Source organism: Marmota flaviventris, chromosome 15, assembly GCF_047511675.1.
Source record: "Marmota flaviventris isolate mMarFla1 chromosome 15, mMarFla1.hap1, whole genome shotgun sequence".
NCBI lineage: Eukaryota > Metazoa > Chordata > Mammalia > Rodentia > Sciuridae > Marmota > Marmota flaviventris.
Window position 1 is genome coordinate 35,415,888 of NC_092512.1, and position 22,548 is coordinate 35,438,435.

General features: G+C 40.1%; 1 protein-coding gene across 1 annotated transcript in view; it reads right to left on the minus strand.

The window, feature by feature from the left end:
- The window catches only part of Grhl2 (grainyhead like transcription factor 2), a 103,433-nt gene that overhangs the window by 66,311 nt on the left and 14,574 nt on the right, over positions 1-22,548 (minus strand). Inside the window, exons 4-6 of the mRNA XM_071602425.1 lie at positions 18,182-18,237; positions 15,805-15,961; positions 12,196-12,307 (exon numbers count right to left, since the gene is read on the minus strand). Of these exons, the coding sequence (XP_071458526.1) occupies positions 12,196-12,307; positions 15,805-15,961; positions 18,182-18,237 (325 nt within the window). The remainder of the gene's footprint in view (positions 1-12,195; positions 12,308-15,804; positions 15,962-18,181; positions 18,238-22,548) is intronic.

Consider the following 22,548-nt stretch of genomic DNA (forward strand, 5'->3'; position numbering starts at 1 on the left):
AAGTCCAAGAGCTTGGGGCTGGTATCTGGTGAGAACTTTCTTGCTAATTTAAGACACAGCACACGGGATCTCATGGTAAGACAGAGCATGCGTGTTGGCTCAGGTGACCCTTCTTTTAAAGTCACCCATGCATCAGGGGTCTCCACTCTCAGGATCTCACCTAATCTTAGTTACCTCCCAAAGGCCCTACCTCCAAATATTATTCACATACGAATTGGAGGATTAAGTTTCCAACATGGACTCTTGGGGGACATGCTCAAACCACAGCAGTTTATAAGAGACTCAGCTGGGATTGGAACCTACAAAGTTCTTTCTATACACAAAGCTGGAACTTTTGACTTCTGTGACATATAATCTTTCAAATGAGCACTTTTTGGTAAATAATCCAGAAAAATAATGGAAACTGAAATTGTGAGTTCATAATACACAACTATCAGAGAACAAGGCTTCGATATTATTAAAGCTGTCATAATCAATAGCATTATTACTATGCACTCTCCATGACTTATTATTAATAATACCCTCACAGAGATCATCTAAGATGACATCTCTTTGGGGATTTGCTCCTTAAGCGAACCCAGTATTTTATTTGTGTTTGCTTTACTCTCTGTTTTTCTAGAGGAGGAATTATATAGGCCAATGTTAAAGATTTTGAATTTTATTGAATGAAAATTTAAAATAAGAAAAACATTTTACATTGTAATCCATTATATTTCATGTATGCTAGTATTTTTAATATTATTTGATTTCATTTTTTAAAAGAATGCTGTTTTCACCCACAAATGTAATTCCACATGGTTCATACCTTATGTGTAGACACTCAAATGCACATGCATGTGTCTATACATACATGTGTACATGAATCATGGCTTATAGCTTTGAATCTAATCAACTTGGATAGGCTTGAAATTAAACTCTTCCCATCAGTTCATGTGACTTAGAGAGATTTAATTTTATCTCATCCCTGGTCCACAATGTTAGTTCATAAATGACAAAAACCAAAATAAAACAAACAAAAAACCGGTGTTTTCTAAGAATTTTCTGAGTGAATAAAGATATGGATGGTATTTTGGTAAATAATTTATACTTTTATTCGGCATGAACTATTCATGATTTAGTCTGGCTTTCTAATATTTATTTCATCACTTGACACACCAACAACCTTGGGGGTTTGTGTGAAGACAAGAAGTTATGGGCACATGGGATTAGCAGTTACCTCCAAAGTAGTTAATCAACCATCATTGGCTCCCTCTACCACAAACTCCCTAACCTCCTCCCACCCAGATGATATTTTGGAGAAACAGTATCACTTGCTTAAAACAATATAATTGGAACTCTTCCTCAATTTGATGGTGCTTTTCTATTATTAGTAAGAATTTCAAGAATTGTATTCTGTAAGACATTCCACAGTCTGACAAAGGCCCATCCTGGGGGCCGGGGTTGTGGCTCGGTGGTAGAGTGCTCGCCAATCACGTGTGAGGCCCTGGGTTTGATCCTCAGCACCACATACAATAAATAAAATAAAAGTATTGTGCCCAACTACAACTAAAAAAATAAATATTTTTTTTTTAAAAGCCTATCCTGGTGTCTAACAACCATCAGTGTCAGAAATAATTTCAAACATAGATAGTCATGCTTGAGAGTTGCAGACTGAATAGATTTAAACAATAAAAATGACTTTTTTGGTCATCGGTGGTGCCATACACAGATGTATTATAAGTCCTGTCAATCTTCAAATGGATTATCTTTCACTAAACTTGAATCAAAAGCCTAATTCTTTCAGAGACTCAATATATATTAAGATTGAATCTCCATTTTCTACCTCCCCAATGGTCTCTGGCTGCCCTATCACAAATACTGAACTAGTGGGCAGACATGGGAACATAAATCTGTCCCATGATGTAAAGGTAGGGGTGGCCTGAGGGACTGAAACGACTGATCTAACTGATTGAATTAGAAAAGTTGTTTTTTCACTAGGTGCTATGTAAATGATTTGTATTGCTATTCCTGTTTGCTTTTACAATATTCTGTCATTTCTAATATTATATTAGAGGATTTCTATATTGTTTCAAATCTGAAATTCTATTCCTTTCAATATATGTCTTCAATAAGATAAATATGTCATTCACAGGAAAGAAGCTGCAGCTCCAGCTGACCTTTGTAATGCTGGCCACAGCATATGGGACAGTAGGTAGAAGCCACCTGAACTGGCCATGACTTTGGAAAAGCTGCAGGACTTCTCTAAGCTGGTGTCCTATCATTAAAACAGAGATGCTATGGCACAGCCTCACAGGATGTAGACCAATCACCTATTAAGCCCTGGCTTACCTCAATACTCATCTTTTCAAAAGCTGAAACACAACTGGTGGCTCCACATTCCTGGAGTAGGTTCAAAGAGTTTTCGTCAGATTAATTTCATCTTATTTTGGCTTCCACAACCTCAAAGAGTTTAATTTAATTTTAGAAAAACTTAGTCTTGCTGTTTAGATTTTGTAAACAAAGCAGGAAAACTAACTTTGTCTAATTTTGCACTTGGGGCTATTTCAAAGATATAAACTCATTTCAGTTGAAAGATGCAGGGTCAGAGAAGCTTCCAGAAAGTGCTGAAGGTTAGCTAAAAATACTAACTCTATACTTTTGTTCAGGAATCATCTTATTCTCACAAAACTATCAGGCTGTATCTTCAGGGTTTTTTTTTTTTTTTTTTTTTTTTTTTTTTTTTTTTTTTTGTCATTTTTAGGTCAATGCAATGATTTAAAAATATAGGCTACCATGATAACTGAGGTTTCATTAAATGCATCTCTGAAAAAAAATAATAATTAGGTTCCAAGCCAAAAAAAGAAAAAAGAAATCAAATTTAAAAGTACAAATTATATGATGAAAACACAGTGTGATAACTATGAATATAGAAAAAGGTCCATCAGTTAGGGGGAAAACAGCACAATGTCTGGTAAATGTTAAAAAAAAGAAGAAGATAGGAAATATAGCATTTGACAGAACTACACATGGTGGGTCTATCATGTGAGCGTGTGTGTATGTGTGCTTTAGTTTTGAAATCTTACCATCTAAACCAGTATCTCTATGGGGCAGTTCAGCCCTCTCAATAAAACAATCTTAAAGAGAGCTTCAAGCTTCCATTCCATGCTTCAGTACTCTCTGGAACATTCCTTCTGGTTAACCACTGAGGGCTTAATATTTCCAGGAGTAGGAAAACTCCTTACCAGAAAAGAATAGTAAAGGAAAATGGTTATAGAAGGCTACATTCATTGTAATTTTTAATTTACAATTATTTTAAAGTTTGTTTTTTAACAATTTCTCATTTGTTTGCTTCAGGCAAATAGTAATGATTTCTAGTTAAGATTAAAAAAAAAAAGCAAACTCTTCTCACTTATTAGTATATACATTATGTTTCTGTGCTAGCAATTAAATCTTAAGAGTTGCTGATGTTTTAGCAAAATAAAGTACCAAAAGCACAATTTGCATCCAGAAAAATGCTACCTAAAACAAGTCTTTCTGTATGAAAGGGAAGAGTTCAACACCAGCCAGATTTCCTGGTTAAAGAGGCATGTTTACCATAATTGTCACCTAAATATAAAACTGCCCAGAGCACTTTGTTCATCAGCCACTAAACACTGATTGAACAACTACCTGCTCTATGCCCAGTTCTGCATCAGGTGCTGGGTATATAGAACTTAAAAAAGAAATCCTTCTATTCAAAAAGTTGGACCCAGTGGCTGGAGAGAATTAAACTGATAAACCAAGTGAAACATGGCAACTCGCCAGTGCTTAGATACAAACCCGAGCCCATGAGGAAGCAGCTGACTCTACCTGGGAAGACCAGAATGATCTCACCCAGAGCGGGACAAGGGAACAAGGTCTCAAGATGGGAGATGTCTTCCAGAAGGAGGAGGGAAGAGAGGGGGCTGTTCTAGGCCTGAGAGTCCTAGAGAAGAACAAAGGAGGGGTCAAAAGTTACTAGGAAAACATAGCAAGGGGTGAACAGACTCCTATAGATGTGACGTTAAGAAATTTTAGTAAAAGACAGATCACACTAGAAAGACCTGAATAATGGCTTAGGTGTGGGGCAGAAGTGTAGCAAAGAGGAAGACCCAGCAATAACTCGAGAGGGACTCCAGGGACTAGGAGTGATCTACAGACTCCATCCTGACCTTGACCCTTCTCTGAAGGGAAGCAGGGGGAACCCTAGGGCCACCCTAGTCACTCACTCTGACAGGGAAATGGTTCTCTTTACACAGGTGTTGGCCTCAACAGAATCAGTTTCTCAGATTCATATCAAGACTTGCATGCAATAAATGGCTCAGTTATTACTGAAAATTATTATTATTCTGCCTGAACAAATGTTAAACTTTAAAGAACACTTGCATTTTACAATGCTTTGAGATACTTAACCTTCATACCCTACCATGCTTTTATCGCATAAATGCTTTCTAACCAAAACTGAAGGAATTTTCGGTAACCGAGGCTTCGGTGCCTCCCTATAAAACAGAGCACGTCTCACGCTGCATGTGAAGGTGATAACAGTGAGAGCTGGTGAGAGAGGGAAGAATCTGGGAGCTCCTGGTGCCCACCTGCCTGGTTCTGCAGGGGAAGAAGGGACACAGCTTTGCTATCTGGCTCGTAGCCTGAACTCTCACCAGGCCTCAGAGTTCATTTTGGAAGTTGGGGGCTCTTGCTATCTTGCTTTTTATCAAATATCTATCCTGTCTATTAAGAAGTATGGAAATAGCCTAGAAAAATATCAGAAGATAAAATTCCATTTGCTTGAGTTATTTTTATTTTTGGTACCAGGGATTGAACCCAGGGGTGTTTAACCACTGAGCCATATCCCCATCCCTTTTTTATATTTTATTTAGAGACAGGATCTCACTGAGTTGCTTAGAGCCTCAATATGTTGCTGAACTCAACATCCTCCTGCCTCAGCCTCCAGAGCTGCTGGGATTACAGGCATGTGCCACCACATCCAGCCATTGAGTTATTTTTAAAGGAGAGAAGACCCACGTTTTCCATTCTGCAGGGAGATAGCAAGTGTGTGGAAGTCTGGGGCTAGTGCAGGCACCCTGAGAGCTAAGCTTAATAGAAGGGTAGAAAACCCATGTGATAGAGTAGTGGACTGCTGAGGACTCTTTCTTGTCACCCAGGCCTGTTGGGCCATGAATTCATACTCCTTGACAATCTGGCCACCTGACCTCCAAAAAGACCATAGTTGCCTCTTCCCACACACAACCTCAAATCTCCCACCTCCTACTTTTCTGCACAGATCTCAGAGGAGCCCAGCCCAGAACTGCCTATAAAAACTGCAGGAAGGATCGAAGGTCACTCAGAAAGCCAGCTGCCTCTAGACATCTCAGGAAAACTGTGCTGCTTAATTTGAATCACAATTCCTTGAGAGGAGAGCATGACTCCAGAAGAGAAAGAAGTCCAAGGTCTCACGGTGGTCATCTGAGCTCTTGTTTGAGAATCTTTCCAAAGGCTTTCTGGACCCTCAAGGAGAAACATGGAGAAGTAAACTTGGAGAAATGTTTGATATCAATGGAACTTAAGTCTTCAGGGAAAGTATTACTTTAATATAAAACTACTATCAACAATGCACGCAGCGGAGCACAACAGACACTAGTATGGCAATATGTAAATCAATGGATGTGTAACTGATGTGATTCTGCAATCTGTGTATGGGGTGAAGGTGGGAGTTCATAACCCACTTGAATCAAAGTGTGGAATATGATATGTCAAGAAATTTGTAATGTTTTGAACAACCAACAATAAAAAAATTAAAAAAAAAAAACAATGCACGATATTAAAATGGCTCTTAATAAACACATTTGTATTAAGGTGCAGACAAAAATCCTATAATGACATGCTAATAACTGAGAATGAAGTTAATTGTCAGCTAAGTACCATGGAAAATTAAAGGATTAATGTAACCAAATAACTAATACATCTTGATACAGGCAAGATTACGGTGAACCAAAATTAAAGTCAGAGATTGAACAAAGAGCATACCACTGGTTTCACAATTAACTACAAAATCTTACCAATTTTGGTAACATGAGCTATAAGTGAAAAATAATGATGTACTGGTCTCATTAATCCCAATGGGCAATCAAGTAATTCTGAAATTGCACATACTATGATGTGTATTATTTTGGAACATCTGCATCATAAAGTAGTGAGGGAATTCTGTTCAGAAAGGAGAAATGATATATAAATGTTAACAAATTAACTATCATAGCTTCTGGCTTTCACTCTGTGAAGTTAATATTAGTTGTTGAGCCCCTTCTAATTTGCCTTCCCACTTGAAAGGTAACAAATTGAAAGATACCCACCCCCAGAGAGTGGCGTTGAAATGATACACTGAATAGATTCAATATCTAATCCAGGTCTTAATTTGATTGGTAATTCATTTCAAATATTTTTCAGATGGCTTATATGCTGGGCCCAACTGGGTAACTCCACCATGCAAATGAGTCTAGGGCTGCCATCTTGGTCTAGGTGTGGAGAAGGCTTCAAAATCAACAGATGCCCCACTGAGCTCAGGACCTGGTCCACCTCCACTCCCCCAGGACCCAGCCATGCTGCTTCCCCAGCCCCTTCCCTTTGGATGCCACACCCACTCAATCAGCAAAGCTGTGTTTTCCTTTCATGAACTTTCTCCTTATCTCCAAAGCCAGCCAGTCAGCAAGTGTCTGTCCTTCCTATGGTTTGTCCCTCGATCTGCTGTAACTTTGTACTTCCCCCTTCACATTTCATGCCTCTGCATATTGGTCCTTCCCCTGGCTGTCACTGGCCTCCAGGTTGCCAGTCTCCACTCCACTGCATCCCCTCCCGCTGGCTGGCCCAGAATCCCCTCTTTAAAATACAGGATCATCCCATTACAATCCTGCCATACATCGTCAAAGGTTATCCAGAGCCTCTAAAATTCGGTACAACTCATTAAATAGAAATTTCATCACAGTATTCTGTTTGTCTGTTACCCCTCATATTTTCCACCATCTGTCCTTACAGGAGTTCTGGGAGGACAGGGGCACAAATGTACCACAGCCATTTAGATAAATGGCAATATGTAGGTACAATGTCTATGTTTCCTCTCTTATGTATTCCTGAATCTCAAAGTCTACTTTGTTCAATAATAGAAAAAACATGTTAAACCTTAATATGGAATATAAGTGCATGCACACTTCTATATCCCCCTACAAAGCCACAAAACAAGACTTTGTGGAGCCAAAACAGTGTTAATGCAACAGAGGACAAGAAGATCTGAGGTTATTTACCCTCAACATCTGGCTCAGTGAGGTTCCTCTGCAAAGATGCTGGAGTTAGTGTTTGCAAAGGAGCTGAACCAGCATGACCCTGATGTTTAACCTGCAGCTTTGAGGTTTGCCAACAGGATAGAAGTGGCAATGACCTTCTAACATCAGGAGCCATCCAAGTGTATGGCCCTCCTGGGCACAGACAGCCAGCATTGGCCCCAAAGACTTCAGCCTGTGCTACATAAAGACAGCTCGACACAGGGGTCCTTTCAGAGCTGGAGACCAACAAGTTCCATCTAGGCTTCACATCCTTGTCACTCTGAGGTCTCCAGCCCCTTCCCTTTGGGTGCCACACCCACCCAATCAGCAAAGCTGTGTTTTCCTTTCCCAAAAAGAAAGCCCTTTCCCAATCTCATTTATTTGGGACTTCCTTCCTTCTCCTGCTCTGCATGGCTCAATGAATTCTCACTAGTATGCCTGGTAGTTCTTGTCCCTCCAATTTTGCTAACAGTTTTATTAGACTTGAAACAATTTTCCAATCTCATTTTTATTTTATTTTATTTTTTTGTCTTGATCATTTTACCCAGCGTGTGCTACTTCCTCGGCTTGCAGCACCACTGCTCCCCTACCTTTTGGACCTCATAAGCCTTTTATATCCTTCCAGAAACATCTTCTCTGGGAAGAGTTCCTCTGTGCTACCTCTTACCATTTGACATTTTAGCTGTTCATCTTTTTTACCTCTAGATTTGAGCAGCTTGACAGAAAGGCCCTGTGCTAATCCCACTTTACTCACCAGTGCCTAACAAAGGGCCTGGCACACAGAAGGTGCTCAATAAATGCTTGCAGAATGAATGTATGCATTTTCCCAAACTGGTGTTAATAAACATGGGCTCATCATTAACTCCGTGTCTCAATATAATGGGGCTGTTATACTCAGAGACAAACTACAAATAAAATTAAGTGGCTTTTCCACATAGGCGGTATAATTGACCCAGGAATGTCCCTTGGGCTGCAGAGTATGAACTTATTTATGACCCTGAGTAACTGCTATTATTCAAGAAGCTTACAAGAAAGAACTTGTGAGCCATGGAGAACTTTGCTTGTGTGTTTTGAAAAGCAGCAGAATTCACTTGGGCCTGGGTTTGTTTGTTTTACTTTTATCAGAGATAATTACTCATGTTTCTTTCCCCACCCCCAAATACTTTAAGAACCACATATCTGAACTAGCTTTTTGGAAATTGCAAAATGAGTAGCAAGCAGCTAACAGTTTCACCACCCAGATTGTAAAATGTTCTCAGTGTTGGAAGGTAAGGGCAAAAGGCAGGACATCAATTAATGAATGTCTTCAGACCCTCTGCACATAACACGTGCCTGGGGTGTCAGGAGCTAGCTAGGGGCTCAGATACAAAAGTGATATATGGTTGAGAGAGGAGACCAAACTCTGGCATTCTTGGGTTTCCACCCTATCTACCAAGAGTGGAATCTTGGGTAAAATTCTTACCCCTCACCATCTCAGCTTTTAAACCCCATCATGGTTGTTTTGAGGATGAAGGAGAAAATGCTAATGGATGATGCTTCTAGAGCCTGAAACACAGGAGGCAATGTAGATGTTACTAAGGTATAGTTCATTCCTTCAGGCCCATCCTTTGCCAGCATAATCAGAGTTTCCTGCCCACATTCATCCATTCATTTATTCATTCATTTATGAAATACTGACCAACACTCAGTATGTTGCAGGTGCTGTGCTAAGTACTGAGACTAGAGCAAGGGACAAAACAGAAAGCTCTGCATTCATGGAGCTTACCATGTAGCAGGAAGCAAAACTAGAAGAAATATGAACATAAATAAATAACACGTCAGGTGGTGATAAGTGCCCTGAAGTTAAAGATAATGGAGCTACAGAGTGAAGAGGGTGTGTAGGTGACGGGAATACCTTGGTGACAAGGCTTGGAAAAAAATGAGGGAAAAGGCCACCTAAGTATCAGTGTGAACAGCATCCCAGGCAGAAGGGAATAAGTGCAGAGACAGTCTCCTGGAATCTTCACTCAAGCCATAGGAATCTGGAGACCAGGCTCCAAGCTCTTCCTCTGCCCTGGGCCTCAGAACCCTGCTCTCTTTTGCAGGGAACCAAAGACAGGACTCCCCCAGGGTCTGGCAGTCAGAACCTGGCTAGCACATTGAGGGCCACTCAGAGGATTAGGTGTGGGAGATGAGGAAAGGCCCCAAATTGGACTCTAATTCCAGCTTAAGGTCACCACCTGGATGGCTCAGTTGAATTTGCTGACCACAGACACCAGAGGAGATAAGGAAACTATGATTTCTGAGCCCTGACTTCAAATTCCAGCCTCGTGGAAGTTTTTTAAAAAAGAGTTTCATCAAATAATTTCAAACTTTTCCCTTCCTTTTTTTGGCCATTAGAAGGCTGTCAATCAAAATTGGCTCATGTATGGTACACGTGCTCTCTGGTCTTCCTGCACACTTAGCAGGCATTGATAATCCTCTGCCAGACTCCTGGTAGAGTACGGGGGGGGGGGGGGGGGGGGGGCGGGGGCTGGGTGCCTTAGGGCTGTTCTTCCTCCCACACTTGAGTTCCCATGGATGATGGTACACAGTACCCAGGTACATGGCCTCTCAATATCAGTTCTCTTTTGTATTAGAAACATGTTTACAACCCTGGCAGAGGGATACTTGGCTTGACTTTTATAAGGAATTCTGTGATCGTTTTGCACGTTTTCTCACCCTGTGAGCAGCTGTCAAGTTGAGGTTAAGGATATACAGAAAACATTTATGCACAGAAAACATTTGCACCAATTGAATTCAAGGAACTGGCTTTGTACCTTGGTCTCTGGTGGGAAGCTTCTCATGATGTTCCTCATTAAAAGTCACAGATTTCAAAGACAAAGCATTTGTTCTGTCCATGTGCATGTGTGTGCTTTCACACATGTACATGGGTTGTATAAGGGAGAAAAGTCTGAAGGAAGATGAGAGGTGATAAAGGAGAGATAAAAGAAGATTTGAAGGGTTACCAGAGCTGAGAAATCATCTTGGGCTCAGAAAACTAAACTCTGTTACAATATCAACGTTGAATCAACAGGTATGCCAGTAAAATGCTTTTTATTATTTGCCTTACTTGAACTTAGCCCAAATTTCTATTTAATTGCTCCTCTCGTTTTCTTGGGTAATAATTATAAGGCTAACTTTTCAAATAAAATAAAATTGTTCCTCTGCTTTATGCAGACTAGTTACAAAGCAGGCTAAGGCAAGTTCCCCAAACCCCTATCTCAGTCTTAGATTTAATATAGGGACCCAGGGCAGGAAGAGTATTTTTATTCCAGCACTTATACTAATTACTGAGGACAAGTTATATGAGACAGTAGGTCAGGGAGCCTCTCTAGACCTGTTTCCTTGGGCATTAGATTAATATGTTTGACTAGTTATCACAGGTGTGTGTGTGTGTGTGTGTGTGTGTGTGTGTGTGTGTGTGTGTTTGATGAGGGGTAGGAGTGGCTTTACTATTTTGTAGGACAAACAATAATTAGTTTCAATATGTTCTATGTTGAGTCTCTAACCTTAACCTAGTCACTAACCAAACTCTGCCATTGGTCAAGGGGTTCTAGCAAGACTGAGAGGGAAGGTCTGAAAAGTCCTTCAATACATTATGCAAGAAATCAAAGAAAGTATCCTTCTAGCAGCTCAGCCTTCTGATGCCCAGCACAATGGAAACCTTCTCTGTGCCTACACTCATGGGGACTGTAGCCCCGCGGTTTTCAAAATGGAGCAATGAAGCCTGGAATATGAGAAAAGATTTCTTTCTTATGGAAGTAGCATGTAACTAAAATGTTAAAATACTTACAAATGCTTGCATTATTGGCTGTGTTTTCAATCACTTTTGGAGACCTTTGAAATCCATGCTTTGACTTCCCCTACTTGGCTCTGTATCTCAGAAGTCAATCCCTAAAAATTGCATTTTTTAAGGTCATATGCCCGCTGGCTTTTGGTTAAATGTGGTCTATGAGAAGCACTGGCAGGAGACTAGCAGACAAGGGAAGCCAGGGCATTTCTTCTCTTCCCTCTTGGCACTGAATGTCTCTGGCAGCGATTCCTCTGTGGCTCCGCCTCCCAATGGGAAACTGCTCCCTCTGTGGTCCCAGCTCCTGTTGGGTGGCTCCCCAACGCCCACCACCACCTCCCTTTGATTCTCCAGCCCAACAGGTAATAGCAGGATTGCCTCACTGTGCCTTCAGCCTCTCCAACCTTGGCAATGAATTCCTTCCACTGAATTTCTTGGCATGGGCTCTACCTTTCTATATAGACCCTGGATAATGACACTGTCCAGGGGTCTATGGTCTCCAGAGAACAGACATTATATTTAGGAGTGTACAGACTCCAGATAATGAACTTGGCACATACGTTCCTTCTTTCCTTGGCAGAGTAGGTCTCTTCAGTGGTCATTAGCCTGACCACCAAGTACTACCTGCACTAAGTGTGTGGGATGTGGAAGGAACACTGCACAGAGCATCAGACCCTAGATCTTGCTTAAAACTTTGCCAAGGGCCTTAGAGGGCCATAGGCTTGATCTTCGTCATGTCCAGGGGAATAGGAACAAGAGCTCATCTAACCTGCTGATTGCCTAGACTCAAACAAGGAGGGCATGAAAATGTGTTTTAGATACCCAAATGGTTCTTGCAAATCTGATGTACTGCTGTTATTATCCAAGCCATGGTTGACCTTCAGGGGAGAGAAATGCTTGGCTCTTAATTTCTAAGGCTGATTGTGCTAACTGTACTAACACAGGGGAGGGCTGTAGATTGGTGCTTGGCATGGCACAAAAGCTACAGGGTCCTCGCTGTGATCCCAGTGCTGGGCCCCCCCTTGGCATCACAAAGTTTAGTGTATCAAGACCCGAAGGAGGTCAGGACCAACGTACCAATGTCGAGGACCCTCTGCTTCGCTGTGTGTTGCCGAGAGTGCCAGTACTTCCAGTACTTCAGCTGTTCGTCTCGGTTTTTGTCTTCGCTGAAGACCACCATCACCACACTCTGCAGAGGGGAGAATGGAGAGGTTACTCTCTGCCCAGTGCTTCTGTTGCCTTAGAGGGTCCCCTGTTGCAGAAGTTCTAGCACAGGTATGTTTCTTAAGCAAGAAGAGCCCAGACGAGTTCAGCTGTATGGATGGTTTTGTTTTAAATGTGCTTACTTAAAAAAAAAAAAAATGGAAAATGAGAACCACACAAAGGGAAAAAAGAGAATCCTATAGCAATTTTGATTATTCCGTGAGGTCAGCCAGAACACCATAATATTTTTTTCTTATATTGTAAATAAGCATACTTTTGAAATTTTGTATCCCAAAACAGAATTTGGGACCATTGTTAAAGAAGCAACATCCACTTCTGGCCGAATTTAGTGCCTGGGCTGGAGTAGGGGAGGTAATGAGAGAAATACTAAGGAAATGAGGGGAATGCTGAAAGATGAATTCCTATTGATGCACAGAGTTAAACTACATATATTCCATATGCTGAAAAATGCAAGGGCAGCTACGCCCGGTGGTGCATGCCTAGAGTCCCAGAGGCTTGGGAGGCTGAGGCAGGAGGATTGCGAGTTCAAAGCCAGCCTCCGCAACTTAGTGAGGCCCTAAGCAACTCAGTGAGACCCTGACTCTAAATAAAACATTTAAACAAAGGACTGGGAATGTGGCTTAGTAGTTAAGCACCCTGGGTTCAATCCCCAGTACCCAAAACAAAACAAAACAAAAAAACAAGGGCAAATATGTTATCTATTTAAATTTAACAGGGAGGTACTTGAAAAATAAGCTTGAGAAACTGATTATATCTTGAAGAAATAAAAATCCAAAACCCCTTTTGGTTCTAAGTTACAAGCAGCCTCATTAACTAAACACCCATAAATTCACTGTCATTTATGAAATGGAAGATAGCACCAAAAATAAACAAAATAGACACGGTACCAAAACAAACAATCAAAACACTGAAACTACAGTGCCAGGAATGCTTCTCCTCTCATCCCATATCCAAAGTACTTCTTAGACACTTTCTGACTATTTCAAAAGAATAACTCATTGACTCTCTTTCCTTCAGAACTTTTTTGGGCTGGGGATGTAGCTTAGTGGAAGAGCACATGCCTTGTGTGTACAAGGCCCTGGGTTTAATCCTTAGCCACAAAAAAAAAAAAAAAAAAACCGGAAACTTTTCCTTTGTAGTATTTGACACATTTGTAATCATTTACTTAATTATTCAGCCAATGGCAATGTCTTCCCATTGACTTTGAACTCAACAAGGTCAGGAACGTCTGCTATTCAGCACTGTAGCTCTGGAACCCGAGAAATGTCAATAGACAGCAAATTCATGCTGGTGGCTGACTGTCAACTCAAAACCCAGCTCACTCCTAATGGACATATGAACATGTTCTATATAAGACAGCAGATGCTTGTTAGAAAAACTAGCTTAGAAATATGTGTCCATGTCATTTGAATTCACAAGCATCAAGAGTGTCAAAGGATTAGTGGCTGCAGGGGAAGCTGTTCACTGTGTGATGAGCCCTGAGCTCAGCCAGCCCTTGTTCTTCCACAAATGTGTTTATATATACTTAGAAGTTTATTGTGTGGTTTCCTGGTGTTTATTTCTGGCCCAAAATAAAAATAACATTTAAAGTAATTTTTTCCCTAGCAAAAGATTAAATTAGCATAAGTAATGGCGCATTCTTGGTATAAAAATTCACTTCTTCTGTAAGAAAGAAAAAAAATCAGTTTGAAACTGTTATCATCAAGTTTATATGCCTTGATTCAGAATTTTACACTATTCTTGGAAATAAATTCTGGAAGATTACAAGTATTTTCCTTCGACCTTAGACTCCTTGCTGTCCCAGAGGGGCTGGGTGAGAAAGATGTACTCTGAGAGATACCAATTTACTACCAAGATTAGAAGTTAGAGTGAAATCTTTAAGAAAAGGAGGGATTCTCATTTTAGCCAAAATAGAACAAAAGGAAATATATTTTTCATATTAAAGTACTTCTATGATTCCCACAAAGTAGGATTCTTGGAAAAGTCCCTGTACTCCATACTGGTGCCATGCCTTAGAATATCAATCGTCCACCATTTTTTCAGGATGATGGTGATGGTGAGATTAAGAGGATGTATATAACTAAATTCTTACTTGGAATTTACAAGACTTTTAAAAAGAAAAGCCAATGTATCCGGTGTCATCTTCTTCTCAGACACCCATATGTGAGAGTATGTCAAAGTTCAATATCCAGAGATGGACCAGGATGAAATTTCTCTGCTTTTCACCCACCTAGGCTGCTCAACACAGCACATGTTAGTGATTCAGAGAGGTGGGCTCAGGAGTCTGGTGGCCTGGGATATGTCCTAGGTTCCTGTAACCTTGGCCACTTACCAGCTCCTGAAAGTCCAAGTTTCCTTATCTGTAACACTATGATAATATAGTGTCTTTGTCATAGAGTTGTTGTTAGTTTCAGTGAGTTACTAGTCGTGCAACACATGAAAGATATTCGATAATTCTTCATTGTTATTGTATGACTCACTGTGGCTGTGGTTGTTGTCATGGTATATCCTCCATCATGGTTTTGACCACAGGGGTGGGGCATTCTAATTCACCTGATGCACATAGCATACTGGGCACCTTTTGACCTCAGCCCCTGTGTGAGACCTTGGCCCCATGTGTGCTGGAAGTAAACTTGGCCTGCACCATGCTCTAAGCATGCCATGCTATTCCCCTCCTAGCATTCCCAGGAGCTTATCAGGAAGAAGCTATAGGCAAAGTAAGGGGAGCTGGACACCATGGATACAACCGCATAAAGCATTTTAAAACAAACCAGAAAAGTCTACTTTACAACAGACTGGGAGAGTTCTTCAACCTCTTTTCAGAGCTTGGCTATAATTTTCCTTTTCAGTAGAGAGGGATTACCAAGGATTACCCTTCTTGGCAGTAGTGAGCATACCAGAAACTGGCAAGATTCCAAAGCAGTGAGTTAGGGATCCAGTTTCATTTCTCACAAATAGGACTAATACACAGGAACCTGAAAATTCCCCCAGGTTGTTCCTGGTGGGGATCAGGCCTCATCCCTTGAACCCTGAGTAAGCCCTGGGCTACAGAAGGCTTCCAAACAAAGTTGAAAAGGGCCCAGGGACTCAGAATTAATTTCTTTCTCCCTTACATAAAGCAATATCTCGTCTCACCCACAGACATGTCCTGATTTACAGTTACTTATTTGAAAAATTAAGATCAATTGAAAACAAATATACAGCATCCAGGCAGGAATGAAAGAAGGAAAATTCCCTGGATACAGTCAGAAAGCCTGTTCCACCACACTCCTTCCCTGGGGTTTATTGGTTACTGATTAAAACGAGGAACTAGCCAATAAGTTTTCTTGCTCCAACTCTCTGATATTTGTTCTAGAACTATTCATTTTGGAATTTTTTTCCCATGCTGTTCCACAGGCTGTGAGGTAGCTATTTCACTCATCTGATCTCTCTGTACTTCATTTGGAGAAATGTAGCCCATACCCTGACTTTGCTGATGGGATGTCGGAAGCATTTGTTGTCCCCGGTCTCACTGAGTGTTATGGCGTAGAACTGTCCTTTGTTGAGGTAGGTCATAGGGCCCTCCCCCTGCTTCTGACGGAGAGATTTGGTGGCTTCCAGGGTGTATTGAAATGTGCCGCTGTGAACAGAAAACAGTGGTCAGATGTGTTCCCTGGACATTTCTACCTTCCTGACCTGTTCCACATCAAGAGCATTCTGTATGAATATTAACCAAAGTTTACTCTATTTTAAATAGAGACAAAATATAGCATATGGCAAAAGAGATGAGACCAGACCAAAGGTCATTGTAGGTATAATGTATACAACATTTCTAATAGTGTTCCATAAAACAGATGGTTTAGAAGGGGAGAAAGTCCAGGGTGTGCTTGGCCAATTGGGCAAGCTTGTTGCAGAGAACCTCAGGTATATCTTAGTTGGCATTCAGGTAATGCCAACTAAAACTTCACAATTGATAGAATTTGCCACTTTTATCCTAACCACTTGCCAAAAAAATCTGAATGCTTTTGTTCATTTCAGGTTGCCTAACCTTCTTTGTATCTTACTAAGATATTACCAATAGCTATATTTCACTTAAAAATATTTTGAGGGCTGGGGATGTGGCTCAAGCGGTAACACGCTTGCCTGGCATGCGTGGGGCGCTGGGTTCGATCCTCAGCACCACATAAAAATAAAATAAAGATGTTGTGTCCACTGAAAACTGAAAAATAAATATTAAAAAATTCTCTCTCTCTCTTCTCTCTAAAAAAAATATTTTGAAATATGAAAATCCAGAACCAAACATTCTATTGAGAATCTAGTTCTCTAACAGGGAGTATTTTCTGTGTTTGTTTCTTGTTCTGAAATCTGCAAAAAAACTTACAACAAAGCTACTCTAAATCAGGGGTTTTCAAATGATGATCTGTGGACCACAAGCTGCTCAATGTCTGTGTGCATAAATAAAGTTTTATTGGAACATGACTACACTAATTTGATTATGTATTGTATAAGACTGCTCTCATCTACAACTGCAGTTCTTAGTTGTGATGAGCACTATAGCTTGACAAATCTAAAATGTGTACTATCTAGTTCATCACAGAGAAAGTTTGCAGATCCTTGCTTAAAACAGTTTCCTTAACATTGTTTAAAAGATGTAATATATAAAACAAAAACACCAATTTTTTCCAACTTTGAAGAACGTATCAATTGTTTACAATGAACACAATAGATGTGACCACAATCTTTTTTGTTTAACGTGTTCACTGAGAAATATTTACTTCTGGGCTAGGGATATGGCTCCCAGGCAGAGCGCCTGCTTGGCATGTGTGAGAGCCTGGGTTTGACCCCCAGGAAGGAAGGAAGGAAGGAAGGAAAGAAGGAAGGAAGGGTGGGCTTCTGCTGTACTGTAGGATGGGCCACAGCTACAAACACTGTATTTTCTGAATCATCTGACACTCTCCATTCTGTATTTTTTTCAGTCCTTTCATTTCATAGTCTTTAAAAGACTGGATGCAAAGGTGATTCTCAAATTCTCTCTTAAAATGACCTATTTGCAAGGATTAGGAGAGACTATTGCCGTCTATGTTAGCTACTTCTGTAATATTATTTTATTTGTACTTTAACTTTTATAATGAGAAAGAATTCTAAGGGGAAAAAATAATACTCTTCTTATATGATAAAAATCTGAGGCTTAAGCAAATGAGCTAAGCAAATTCCAGAATATGTATCTTAGAGCATATGGGAAATAAATCAATTACAACAGAACCATTTGCCGTGATATTTTGCCCAAAAGAACAATTATGATACAGTACCATAAAATAATACAAATTTAGACCCGATTACAAGCTACTGGTCACCTAGATAGTTGGGTCAAAGATTGTTTTTAACATATAAAGAAAGCTTGGAACCCTCTTCCCAGAAATAGTCATATATGAACATTAACAACTTTTAGTATAATTGCAGAGGTTCATATCCCCCCAGGCTGTCCAGAACATAGGGTAAGAACTCTGGATTCAGCCCACCTTCCTCCTTCCACAGCTTGGGAGGGTCTAAGAGACCTGCTCAAACCATCTGACAATGGTGGCAGCAGAACAGAAATCAGGCCAAGTGACTGAACTGAGAGCCAATCACACAGTGCTTTGGATTTTACACACAAACCATCTATGCATTTCCATATTTTGGAAGGTAATTTGTCAAGATTGGAAATAATGATGTAGAAGTTCATTTGCACAGAGCAAAGAATGAAAGGCAAAGGAAATCAGATTGGTCTATGAAAGTACACAAAGAAAAAATTGTTCAAAAGTGTAACTTACAGGAACAGTTAAAGGATCCTTAATGAAGGTGCAACTTCTGGTTTACCTACCTTGACGTCTGGTCATACATGTACTCCTCAGCCCCAACTGAAGCACTCCGAAATTTCTGCAAAATTTGTCATTAAAAAAAAAAGTAGATCATTACACAGGAAAAAAAATTATAAGTATATTCTGTTTTAGCCTCTCCTTAGAAAGGAAAGTTGTATATTGGGGGCACTATGTTTTCAAATGACAAAAATAGTTTCCGCCTCTTTACAGAACTCACATACCACTTCCTCCCTGAGGGCTACACTCAACAGAAGATACATTCAGGCTTTGGATGTTATTCACATGTCCACAGGTGTTCCCAAAGCATTTGCAGTTAGAAATGATTTCCTCAAACATAAAATATCACTTTCATTTTTTATTTTCTCCAACACTCTTACAAATATCACAAACTCTGAATTCATGAAATATAAATAACACAGAGGGCACATAATGTAGCAACATGTGTGCCCTCTGAGTGGTTAGAAGCACAGGATCTAGAGCAAGACTGCCCAGGGCCAACTTCTAGCTCTCTTACCTGATACTTCTATAAAATAAAGCCAACTTGATATTTTCTCCATCTGTTAAATGCCTACGGATACCAATTAGAGGGACTAAACAGGTAACAAAATATTACTAAAAGTGATTGGTACATAGTGAGCACTATGGATGTATATTAAGCACTACTAAGTGGTAACAGCTTGAGCATGGTCAAGTCCCTTCTTTAGGGATCACTATGATCACATTTTAAGAGTCGGGTTTTGGAGGAAACTTTATGTCTAGTATTACACAAAACATCCAGAGATGTTTGTTTATATATATGGTTCAAATAGAATGCATTTTGCTACATTTTAGAACATTTTCAAAAGTATATGCCCCAAAGCCTTAACTCTTGATCCTAAAGCAAGAATAATAGAATACTAGTGGAGAAGCACTAGGTTGGCCACACACACCCAGCCCTCTCACTGTGACCTTTTATTTTTCAAATATCTCTAAGAAATCAAAAAAATTATAAATAGTGTGCAAGCCCTCTATGAAAAACAACAGGATTCTCAACAAGTAGAGAAACAAGAAAAATACACAACTGAGAAGGTGAAAATCAACACTGACAATCGGCCTGGATGGTCCTAAGAGAGTTCAGTGCTTCTGGGGGAGGATAGACAAGGCAGAAGATTAGCAGTATCCAGCAGAAGCCCAGGACCCGATAGCACAGCTACAAGAGCAGGTAACATCCTCTTCCCTAAGTGATTTCAGCTTTCTTTACAAAGACATCCCCAGGTCCACTTTGATCATCCCATCCCTTGAACAATGATTACCAAGTACGTGGTTTCTGAGGGCCCCTACATCTGGACAGGATCCAATCCAAACTGCTCCCTTCCCTCCTGCTAGACAAACACACAAACACACAGAGGAATCCATCCCAAATAGCAAATGAAATTCACCCATTCAACAAGAGTTCCAGATACATTCTTAGTTTACCTAAAAGAAGGACTAGATTTTAGACAAATTTTGTGTCATGAAATTTTCTTGGTGAAAATACTTCAAACTTGCTCTTAGAACCAGCTGCAAAACCAACAACAACCAAAAAAAAAAAAAAAAAAACAAAACAAACAAACAAACAAAAAAACAGCCTCAAGATCATAGCAGATCATTTGGTTTAATGTACATCAGGCTGAAATACAATCTACAACACAAACTCCAACCTCCAAGACGAGAAGAGCAGCAGCTTAACTAAATGCTTCATTTTTAGCTTTTGGCAAGTTCCTTTGCTTTCTCATCAACTCCAAAATAAAGCTCCGAACACAATAGCTTCCTTTCACATGGCTCTTTATCTACAACACAAACACAACTGATATCCCATCCCCCCAATAGTATGATGTTTCCGTTGACATTGGACCATGTCCACACACTCTTCTGTGACTAACAGAATGTCTCTAGAAAGTGTGAGAAAATACATCAGTGGCAACCCACTGGTGAAGAAACTTGTATCTAATCCCTCACCTGGGATTATGGAGTGCTAGTTTCAGTTATTTGTTTTTCCTACAGAAGCATCCCTGACTGCTGGGGGACAAATTGAGTATTCAACAATATCAAAGACTCTACAAGATCCCTCACTCAGTTAAAAGAAACTTTTTAAAACTACTTTCAGCATTATAACAGGAAGCTAACTGTAAGACTTTTTTTCCTTTTTTATTATGAGGATAATAAAAGTTTAGTTGTAAAGCCACCAAACTCCAAGAAATATGATAGCCTCTTAGGGGCAGGGAATTTCTCATGTCTGGCTCTGGTCATGCTGATTGTAGAAAACACAGCAGGTGCCCCTAAATGACTGGTGTCAGGAGTGGCAGGGCTGGGTGCACCAGCTCCCACAGGTCTGCAGGCAGCTTATGCTGCTTGCCAACCTTTTCAGCCTCTTCTCCCCACCCAGAAGATAAGAACTATCTATGGCCATAGATAAAGGACACCCAGATTTTAAACAAACATTTGGCGAGTCACTGACTTAAGCAATGGAACTATTGAGAATTGGAAGGTCCCACACAGTCTTCTCCAAGAGTATGGAGGTGAAAGTTAAAGATGTAGGTGCTGGAGCAGCCAACTTGGGTCAAGTTCCATCACTCCCACTTGCTGCTAAGTAACCAATTCTTGTGTTCTCTATGCCCTGGTTTCTTCATTAAGAAAAGAAATTTGACAATAATGCCACATCCTCATGCGGCTTTCAGAAGGATTAATGAGTACACATCACCTAGAATGACGCTGCTATGGTTTCTGGTTTCAATGTATCCCAAAGTGTCTGTGTTGAAACCTTAACTCCAATGCAATAGTGTTGAGAGGTGAGATATTTAAAAGATGACAGGTTGTGAGGACGGCCATGGTGACTGGATAAAGGTAACTGTTGTGGAAGTGGGTTGTCACTGAGAAAGTGGTTTTTTTTTTTTTTGGCTTAATGTTTATTTTTTAGTTGTAGGTGGACACAATACCTTTATTTTATTTTTATGTGGTGCTGAGGATGGAACCCAGTGCCTCATGCATGCTAGGCGAGCACTCTACCACTGAGCCACATCCTCGGCCCCAAGAAAGTGGGTTCTTACTGCCAGAGTGGGTTTGTTACAAGCCCACTCTGTCACACATGTGTGCCTTTTGCCCTTCTGCCATTCTGCCATGGGATGATGTAGCAGGAGGCCCTCAGCAGATGTGGCTCCTTGATCTTGAAGTTCTCAACCTCCAGAACAGTTTGCCAAATGCATTTCTATTCACTGAAAATTCCCCAGGCTCCGGCATTGTTACTACAGCACAAAACAGACTAAGATGCATGCCTAGCACACAATAAGTGTTTACCAAGTGTTGGGTTTTTCTTTTTTTTTAATATTTTTTAGTTGTAGGTGGACATAATACTTTTATTTTTTTTTTATTTATTTATCTTTATGTAGTGCTGAGGATTGAGCCCAGTGTCTCACACATGCTAGGCAAGTGCCCTACTACTGAGCCACAACCCCAGCCCTTACCAAGTGTTTACTATTTTTCAATGTTATTATTTAGCAATGAAATCTCAAACTCCAGTAACTACATTTTTGTCCCAAATAAGCAGCCAGCTTAAGATATTTGGCATGCTGCCACCATGCTTCTCCTCTTTAGGAAATTAAAAACCACCCATTTCCCCCTTCTGCCATCATGTTTAAAATTGGAAAGACAATGAGTATCATCTCAAATCCAGATGTGCTGCTCCCTAAAGGTAAAGAAGGTGATGATCTACTAAAGGTATACATTACATATTCTAGGTCAAATATTGGAGAGATGGCCCACGATTATATCATGAACAGATATTCTGAGAAGATTTCGAGGCCATTAAATGGATGCAAGATCATTATTTCAACAAATGGTGCTGAACTACTGATTATCAGTGTGTGTGGGGAAACAGAACATTTTTTCCTTACTTCATATCAAATATAAAATTTACCTAAGAATGGATAAGAAGCCTACATGTAAGAGGTAAAGTTATTAGGCATCTACAGGGAAAAAATAATTTGTTGTAACATTGGGATAGGAAAAGACTTCTTAAACAATATCCAAAAGTATCAACTATGAAGGACAAAATTGACAACGCAAGCTTCATCAGATTTAATACTGTTGCTCCTTGAAAGACATTTAGGAAACTAAAAGGTACAAGATACCAAACAAGATGATAAAGAGCTTATATTCACACTACTTAAAGAACTCTTATGACCTAATGAAAGAAACATAAATAAGCCAATTTGAAAATTGGGCAAAGAATTTGAACAAATACTTCACAAAAGAAGACACAGGGAGGGCCAAATAAGTATATGAAACAGCTCAACAGATATCAGAGAATGCAGACTCAAATCAAAATGAGATACCATGTTATATCACTAAAATA